At 39.3% G+C, this 9,870-nt stretch overlaps 1 protein-coding gene across 2 annotated transcripts in view; it reads right to left on the reverse strand.

Moving 5' to 3' along the window:
• Positions 1 to 664: 664 nt before the first annotated feature.
• The window catches only part of STX17 (syntaxin 17), a 20,440-nt gene continuing 11,234 nt past the window's right edge, over positions 665 to 9,870 (reverse strand). For both annotated transcript variants that reach the window (XM_009993634.1, XM_009993633.1), the window contains exons 4-7: positions 3,417 to 3,535; positions 3,281 to 3,331; positions 1,627 to 1,713; positions 665 to 904 (exon numbers count right to left, since the gene is read on the reverse strand). In XM_009993634.1, the coding sequence (XP_009991936.1) occupies positions 665 to 904; positions 1,627 to 1,713; positions 3,281 to 3,331; positions 3,417 to 3,535 (497 nt within the window). The remainder of the gene's footprint in view (positions 905 to 1,626; positions 1,714 to 3,280; positions 3,332 to 3,416; positions 3,536 to 9,870) is intronic.

Below are 9,870 nucleotides of genomic sequence, written 5' to 3' on the forward strand. Positions count from 1 at the left end.
AAAGAGAAGTACCTGAAAAAGGGGAAAAGCTGCTTATGATCCTGATCTGATTTGGCGGAGGGAGGCAGATGTGGAATGTTCTCTTCCACATTCCTGACCCAACATTTTCACTTTTCCTATGGCAGCTAACACTTCCCTGTGCATTACTGCACAGGCGTAGCCAGTTGTATCCTGGAGGGAGGGTGTGTGGGGGTGTGGTATTCCTCAGGAGGAGTCTGGGAATCCAGATAAATGAAATTAAAGTGCTAAGACCATGAAAAATATATGCAGCTTATTTCCTTTTCTTTGGAATAATAATAAAAATAAAAGCTCCAGCTTCTGGGTGGCATTCATGGCAAGCACTAGGGTTTTCCAAATATTTCTCTCTATTGTCTGCAAGACACTCTGTGCAAATTTGGCATGAAGCACCTATCACTTATCATTACAGCTGCACATGGAGCTCACCTAAGAATTTTAAAATTAAAAGTTATCCATGTAATTTTCAGAGGATTGATGTCACTGCATCTGAAAATAGAAATGCTGGCATTACTGTTCCACCCCTCCCAAATGACAGTACTGTTGTCAAAATTCACACAACTCAGCCTTGTATTTAGAGCATAAGGCTGGAGGTCTGTCATTAGCATGGCTACTAGACTTTTATTCCAATTCAAAATTACTCTATACTTCAGCTGGATTTTTTGGCACTTTGGTGACAAAGCTCTGGACAGCTGGAAGAGACCTGCTCAATCTTTTTTTGTTTTCTTTTTTGTATCAATTTTCCACCTGTGAAACCCAAAATCCCACCACCAAGTGCAGCTGCAATTCCTGCCACTTTGAAGCCTGCAAGGAGACCAATAGGACCCCCCACCACTCCACCAATGACTGCACCTGCCACAGGCAAAGCTGCCAGCTTGTATTTTGCAGCCTGTAAAGAAAACAAACAAACAAACAACAGTTAAAATACTTGCCCGTGGTGATGTGCATTTTCCCCTCATTGCTCTTGGCAATGACTTGAATGCTCAGTGATAAATAAACTTTATAGATTAGTATTTTAAAAAGAAAGAAATTACCTGCTATCCCACATGTATGACAGAACATACAAAAAACAATCCAAACCTGAGCTCTCAGGTACATAGTTGTAAACCAGGTCCTTCTATACGGTTCTGGCTGATGATGCACACTATCAATTACCTGGTGTCCACGTTAAATCAAATGTGAAACAGAAAATGCTCAGACTTTTCAGTAACATGCCTGAATCTAGGTTAGTGGCTTATCAGCAGTGATCACTGACATCTTCATACAAGGGGACTGAAATTGCATGTTATCATCAACCTGTTTTATGTTTATTTAATTCTTACAAGCCAATTATTGGATGCTCTTGTCTTTGCAGGTAAACCAATGTAGCATCAGAATAGCATAAAAAAAGCAAAAAACCCCACACTTTTCTATTTCCTAGTAGCCTGGATGCAATAGGAAATTACAAGAGAGATTGATTATTTTTTTTCCCAGCTACCTATGGGTCATTTCTTTCCTATTTCCTTAATTGCTGCCTCCCTCAGCATTAAAGAGGGCAGATCAATTGGGTTAATACAGAGGATTGCTGGGAGGCTGAGTACCATTGATTCACCAGCAGGAGCAGATCCCTACCTTCCCCAAGCTTTTGGTTCCCTCTTCAACATTCACAGCAGCACTGTTGACATGGTCTTCAATCCTGTCAATCTTCTCCTGCTGAGACTAGATGCAAAGGAATTATGAGTGAGGTAACCTGCTGGGAAGCAGCAGTGAGCCAATACACACCATTTTAATGCCTGTAATCAGGGCCCCGCAGCCACTTTCATCTGCTACACACTGCAGCCCTGCAGCCTTAATGGTGGTTCATTAACAGCATCTGATAAACTGCTGAAACTACAAACTTACTTGAAAAAAAATATCCTAACTATTAAGTAATAATATGGTGTGGGTATTATACAATGTGGTTAGAGAAAACCACCCAAAACAGGATTTCTGTATCTTTTCTGTGAATAGATGAACTCAGATTCCAAAGGGGGAAATAATCCAAATTAGACTTTTTTTTTCCTGCTGAAAAAATTTTCTCTGAAGAGCATTTGTAAGATAATAACAACTTCAACATAAAAAGCTGTACCAAGAAATCTAAACAGAAGTGTTTAATCATGACATTATAAGACACTGACTGAACGTTACGAGTAATGACACTACTGAAAATATACATGATGTTACTCTGTATTTTCCTGTTTGAATTTACATAAACGTTCCATCCTTTCTTCCAATGCTGTCAGATTCCCCTGCAGTCCCTCTCAGAGAACACTGGAGCACAAGATAAAGGGGTTTGTGGGTTTGTTTGTTCTTATTTTAATCTCAGCAGTACCCAGGCAGTTTTACGTGACAAAAATGAGATGGCTAATGTTCAGCTTTAAGTAAAAGGCATTCTGAACATTCTTCCTCTAAAAAACTGTTGAATCCACCAGCTCTGGCATCTTCCTCTACTATCCAAGCCACACACTTTAGATGCTTGCTATTTTATCTAATGACAGTTATGTGCAAAATCCAGAAACTTCTGGGAACAGGAACTCTCCTTTTTAGCTAAAGCTGCTAACATTTAGGCTACCAAATAAAAATGTTTGCAGTGCTTCTGCAGCCAAATGAATCTTAAGTCTTATTTTTTGTATATGTAAAGCAGCACATACTCAGCAGACTTCCCTCCTCAAAAAATTACCTTGACAGAGCCTGAGTCGACAGAAGAGCCACAAAGACATTTTTAGCAACAAGTAGCTGGTGTAGGGGAGGAAGAGCTCTTAAGTTTTCTAACCAGATGGGGCAGCTGAAGTAGTTAAACTAAAGCTTTTGAACATTCCTCTTCTGTTGGCATTTGAAAATCAAAATAAACCTTTCACCTTACTGCTAGGCAATTTGATGTAAACATTGGCATCACCTATGACTTTGGAAAGTAGCTAATGAACAGGCTTTGAAACAATAGGTGTATTGTCCCACTAGCAAAGACGGCACCTTCATGCAGGCGTCTCAGCTCGCTGGGGGAAACTGCTCTGCCCCTACTCGGTGGCTGACACTTGCCTGAAGTTGCTGACAGTGACTAGGACCTTGTAGTCTTCAATACTGGACTCAGCTACATTCAGTTAATGTTATTATACCACTTTGGTCAGTCTGAGTTCAGATTACAGGCAGAAGTATTGCTCATCTCTCTTTTTCCCCAGCTAGGAGTGACCCATTCGCCTTCTTTTTGTACAAGAATCGATCTAGGATAGAATGCAGAATTAATACTTACACTGACTAAGAGAGAAAACTCAGTCACCAACTGGCTAAGCTGAATCAAGTCCTACAAATAAATAAAAAAAGTGTTATTTTGTAATAGTTGCTAAAAACAAAAGCACCCACATGGCAAAAGTGAAATTCCCACATACCTCTTCTAAAGTTTCCCAGGACTCAGCTGCATTTTCTTCCTGAGGTATTTCAGGAAGGTGTGAGTAGGTCTGGATTAAACTTTGGGAGCCATCCTTCACTTCTGAGTCACATAAAGTTTCTGAATGAAAACCACCATGTTATAAATAAATGCACTGGATCAGAATGCAGGTGATGTGAAGAAGATTAAGAAACTCAGTGTTTCTTAAGGCTTAATTAGTGTTTGATGCAATTCAAGCCAAGCAACAGCCTTAAAAACAATCATATAGCAAAAAGTCTTACAGCACTAGAGAGTTTCTTAAAAGGAAATTACTGCCAAAGAAATAGATTTGTTTCTGTCGCTGACCTTTCACAATCAGTTCTGAGAATTATATTAAATTATACTCCTGAGTTCAAGGTCAGTTAATTATTTTGTATCAGCCCAGCAGAGAAAAATGAGCTTGGGACCAAAACTTCTCATTTACATGTGATACATAAAAACACGGCATTTCCAAAACTATACGGACAATTACTCATTTTATGATTGATTATTGTACTACCAGTTTGATTTTTTGCCACTTGGAATTAAAAGAAGCTGGAGGGAAAAACTTTCAAAGTAGAAGTGGTGAAAACCAAGTAACTTGCTGCCCAGGATTCAGTGCTGGATCCAGTTGGGTACTGGTATTGTGAGGACAACAAACATTTACAGTTCAGCGGGGTAAAGGAGATACTCTCAAGTGTCTTCCTTTCTCAATCACCTGGATTGAATGCAGAAGGCATTAGGACAGAGTACAGTGGGAAAAATGGGGACTGGGAGACACAGGTAGGTGGCATGAGGGAGAGCCAGTGTAAGGAAGAGACACACACGTACCTCCTCCAGTCACAGAGCCCAGTCTTGAGCCACCACGGATGTAATGGGACACGTGCATAATTATGGACAATAAAGTGATAATAAAGAATAATAACAAACAGGTTTGGCTTGTTTGTTTGCAAGGATTAAGGGATAAGGGAAAGGCTGTGGATATTGTCTATCTGGACCTCCAAAAAGCATTTGACACTGTTCCCCATAGAACTCTCATAAAAAAACTGGCTGCTCATGGCCTGGATGAGCACACGATCTGTTGGATCAAGCACTGGCTGGACAGTCGGGCCCAAAGAGTGGTGGTCAATGGAGTCAAGTCCAGCTGGGGCCAGTCACAAGTGGTGTCCTCAGGGCTCAGTGCTGGGACCCTTTCTGTTTAACATCTTTATTGATGATCTTGATAAGGACATAGAGTATATTATCAGTAAGTTTGCAGATGACACCAAGCTAGGCAGGAGTGTTGATCTGCATGAGGATAGGGAGGCTCTACAGAGAGACTTGGCTAGACTGGATCATTGGGCTAATGTTAATGGTCTGGGCTTCAACAAGGCCAAGTGCTGGGTCCTGCACTTGGGCCACAAAAACCCCAGGCAACACTACAGTCCTGGGGAAGTGTGGCTGCAAAGTGTCTGGCAGAAAAGGACCTGGGGGTTCTGATTGACAAGGGGCTGAATATGAGCCAGCAGTGTGCCCAGGTGGCCAAGAAGGCCAATGGCATCCTGGCCTGTATTAGAAATAGTGTGACCAGCAGAAGGAGAGAGGTGATTGTCCCCCTGTACTCAGCACTGGTGAGGCCACACCTGGAGTGTTGTGTCCAGTTTTGGGCACCTCAATTCAAGAGAGATCTCGAGGTGCTGGAGCAAGTACAGAGGAGGGCAATGAAGCTGGTGAAGGGCCTGGAGAATAAATCCTATGAAGAATGCTTGAAGGAGCTGGGAATGTTTAGTCTGAGGAAGAGGAGGCTGAGGGGAGACCTCATCAGTCTCTACAACTACCTGAAAGGTCATTGTAGAGAGGTTGGTGCTGGTCTCTTCTCACAGGTAATTAACAACAGAACAAGAGGGAAGGGCTTCAAGCTGCATCAGGGGAGGTTTAAGCTGGACACTAGGAATATTTATTTCACAGAAAGGGTGGTCAGACACTGGCATAGGCTGCCCGGGGAGGTGGTTGAGTCACCATCCCTGGATGTGTCTAAGGGTCGTTTGGATGTGGTGTTGGTGGATATGGTTTAGGGGAGAACTTCGTAGAGTAGGGATGATGGTTGGACTGGGTGATCCCAAGGGTCTTTTCCAACCTGAATAGTTCTATGATTCTATGAATAGCTTGAGAGTATGAAAGGTAGACTGGAGAACGTATGTATGTAAACACAGCAGAAAGGTCACTGTTAATTGAGGTAACTTCAATTTCTGAAGGAAGATAGCTACTTTAGTAGGACACTGATGTTTCCTTCCGTGGGCGAGTAGTATTGAGAGAAAGTTTAATATGGGGATGACTGGTTAGATATTAAAGTGTAAATACTGCATTGAGATATTTACAAACAACGGATGTGCCAAGGTACTGTTATAACATTATATAACTGTTACTACAATGGATACGAACAACTGAAAATAAATAAAAATAACCATATTAACAAAAGAGTCAGTGCATGCTTACTCATGGAATTAATTCAAGATAAAAATTATACATTTTCATAACATTTGTCCAATTTTCAAGATTTTTATCCTAGTATCTCAAAATACATTAAGGCCCTAATCTTCCTACTCTCAGACCAATACAAGTCTGACATTGATGAAGCTGATATCCACCCATAATTACTAAGTAAGTAGAGTACCAGAGTAACAAGGATGGAGGAAGTGATGTTTTTATTTCGGGCTTGTTTTTCTGATTACTCCTACCCCTTTTCCTTTAAGAATCTAGACATGGAAGGCACTTCACCTTCTGCAATCATCACATGTTCTTCCAGAAAAAAAATTTGATCTCTAGCATCAGATTAATAAATGTTCTATATTAAGTTCTGAAACAGTCCTTTTCCCTTTTCATTATAATTAATAAAAAGATACACGTATGCATTTTTGCATCAACCAATTATGCTACATAGTCTGACATTTAACATTGGTTTTGAGTATGTTATTCTATTTCAATCCTTCACAACTCTTATTTCAAAACCAAGATCCTTCTGCCAAGAAAAGCACACTCCTCCCTAACCAGCCAAATGCATGCTAAGTTAGTTGAAATTAAAATACCCATCATTCAAAAGCAAGAAAAAAATAATCTCACTAAGCAAAACCACCTCTTCATAAATTATGTTCCCTATTCTGGTCTCTCCTTAATGATCTATGCTGACCTATTGTAGAAAGGCACATCCTTCAACATACACAAGTGATTTGAAGTTTTATATGACATACATTCAAGAGAACTCAAAATTACAAGTAGGTTTACACCGTTACAGTTTTCCAGTAACTCAATATTAGCGGAAAAACACCCCTTAAGAAAATTCTTTACTTGCTTCAAAAACTAAAGAATAAGAAGGGTAAGAGAAGGTGAAGTCACATTTTGGTTGAAAGTATGAGTAAGAAATTTATATTCACTAGTTTTATCAAGTCTAGCCAATTTTAATAGAACTGAGAATGGAAGTGGCTCCATCAGTTCACTTGCAGCTTCTCCACAAAAATGCAGTAATACAAAACTCATCTGCAGATTTCATAGAGCAGCTTCTCACCTCATTACACTCAAGATAAAAATCTAATGCTCTGGAAGATTCAATATGTTGCTTAAAAGATTTTAGTAATTTTAAAAGTGGAGTCTCACCTTTGTTAATATTTGTTTAAAATGCAATTAGATTAGAATTAATCAGGTCCATTTCTATTGGACCTGAGCTGAGGATGGTGGAGGGAAGAAGGCACCACATCATTTCACTGACATGCCTTCCAAATGAGCGATTTGAATTTGTAAACTCCTCCCTTCTCTACCAGATGGAAAGCAACTTGAATGGGCACATTGAAGCTCTTTTGATTAAGATCAACAGCCAAGATTTGCTTTTGGGACTGCAGCCTCTAAGCACAAAAGAATAGGCAATATATTGTATCTGTGTTAGCAATTCCATAGAGTTTCAGAGCCAGGCAAACTTGACAAAAAAAAATCTGTTTAATTGTATTTAGTTGTCTGCCTGCATGTTTCACTTTAAATGGGGTGAATTATTTCTGTATTCTTGAGGTGACTTGTAGAAGCATATAATTCCAGTTCTATTTTTCTGTTCTTCTCATCCTGATCTTTCTGATCAATTTCTTACCTTTCTGAAGAGCAGTTATGCTCAATGTCCTCTATACTTCAAAGGTATTTCCAATTTAAAAAGCAGCCTTGTTCTTTGATTTAACTCTATTTCCCATTTACCACCTGTGTAACTGCTAGAAAAGCAGTAAGCCAGGACAAGGCCTTTCCAATGCAATACCAGAAGGTATTGAGGAAAACTGCAGCAAGTAACCAAAAGAAGATATTTTAAATGTAACTCTGATTGTAACAGACAAGAGCTCGCAAAGAGCCCAAAACCAAGCACTAATATGGATGAAGGGGATGACTGAATACTGGAGTTCACTATTCTAAAACTCAGGGTGAAAGAGCAAAGACAATGAGTCCCCTGTCTCCAAGGATGTAACAACAAATTCAGTAAACTGATTAACATAAAATATGTGGAAGAAGTTTCTAAAGGATAGAGGACTAAAGAAGAGCTGGCAGACACTAAGAGAACAGGCTATAATGGAGATGACAGCAAACTGTCCTGACACAGGGGAAAATGTTTAAGCCCTCAGCAAGAGCTCTTCAATGCCCTGGATATGGATGATTTGACATACAATTAAGATGAGTACAAGAAATAATGTAAGCATGGAAAGATAGTATCAGAAAGACTAGGACACAAATAAATTGTAACTACGAAGGGGCATAAATCATAGCAAGCAAGTTTCTATGAATGCCACTAAAGTTAGAGGAAGACAAAGTAAAAGGGCATTGCCAGGTGAAGAAAGAAAATAACAGGTGACCCAGAGAAAGATTAAGTCAGTCTTTATACAGAAACGTAGCTGTAATCAGACACTTGATGCAATTAATTTAAACAAGAAAGAAAGAAAGAAACAAAAAACCAAAACCACAACAACAAAAAGGGTAGGTTGAAAGATAAAGAGAGCAGGTTAAAAATATTTAGATGAGCTAGATGTATTCCAGCCCTGACAGTGTGATGAAATTCACTCTAGAATATGTAAGAAACAATCTCTGAAAGTTCAAGCATATTTCTTTTTTTGGGAGGGGAAGGAAGACACACCAAACAGACAGACTTTAAAACCCAGAAAGATATTAGGACAAACTACTGCACAATCAGCTAAAACATGTTGATGGTGTTGATAAAAGTCAAGATTCATATGTCAAAGCCAATTCAGTCTTTTTATTGGTCTGTTAAGAAGATAGACAATTTTTAGAGTGAAGGAGGTGAGACAATGGAACAGGTTGCCCAGAGAAGCTGTGGATGCCCCATCCCTGGAAGTGTTCAAGGCCAGGTTGGATGGGGCTTTGAGCAACCTGATCTAGTGGGAGGTGTCCCCGCTCACAGAAGGGTGGTTGGACTAGATGATCTTTAAAGGTCCCTTGAACCCAAACAATTTTATGGTTCAATATTCAATACATCTTGATGTTCATAAGGTTTTCTGGTACTACTGCATATGACATACACAAAAGCAAGCCCAGTCTTCAAATCTACTTTTCTCCCTGTTGGACCATTAGACTTGCTAGCTTGTATTTAATCACACTTAAGTTCTTGTAGTTCTTTATGTAGCAAAAAGAAGGGTAATCAAATCAAATTTGATGGCAGGTTGCCATTGATTGAGAATACACCTTCAAATTTAAGACACATGAAATTTTCAAACATTTTTAAACAATACTGCTACTGCAGCAACCCTACTAATTACTGCTATGTGGAAGGATTTAATCTTGATCTATTCAACTTTCACAAATCATTAGCAGAGAACCCTAGCCCATACCAGGTCATAATAAGGGCTTCCTTTGAAGACAGAATGGTAGAATAAGGAATTAAAAACATTTGTGTACAGAAAGGAGGAAAAAACAGTAAACATGTCTGAACTGTAGCATGTTACAATGTGTTTTCAAAATCTTTCATCTAAATGGATTTATACTGTTTTCTGCTTTCTTGTCAGTTACCAAGATAAAATGCTGCAAGAAGAGATGTTCTCCTTCATATATATACTTGCTCCTCTTTTCCAGGTATGTCAGCAGTGGCATATTATACTGCTGATATATATGTGGTGGTATATATGTCTGTCCTATAAAAATTGTTTTCTTCTTGATGTTGCAAGCACTAAAATTCAATGAAAAGGGCCTACATTATTACTTGCACACGATCAAATTATTTGCAGGTGGGAAAAAAAAGAAGTCAAGCTACTGTGAAACATGAATTTAAGTATTCTTCTTCCTATGAACAGTTTTCTATTTCAAGATCCAAGGCTACAGGATCTTTCTCAAGGAAGGCCACAGCTATTTAATTTCTTAATATACTCAAGTAGAGCACTCTCCACTTACCAAAACTCAGTCACGAGAAAAGCGTGGTGTAGGGA

This window comes from Chaetura pelagica, unplaced genomic scaffold, assembly GCF_000747805.2.
Source record: "Chaetura pelagica isolate M959 unplaced genomic scaffold, ChaPel_1.0 scaffold723, whole genome shotgun sequence".
Taxonomy (NCBI): domain Eukaryota; kingdom Metazoa; phylum Chordata; class Aves; order Apodiformes; family Apodidae; genus Chaetura; species Chaetura pelagica.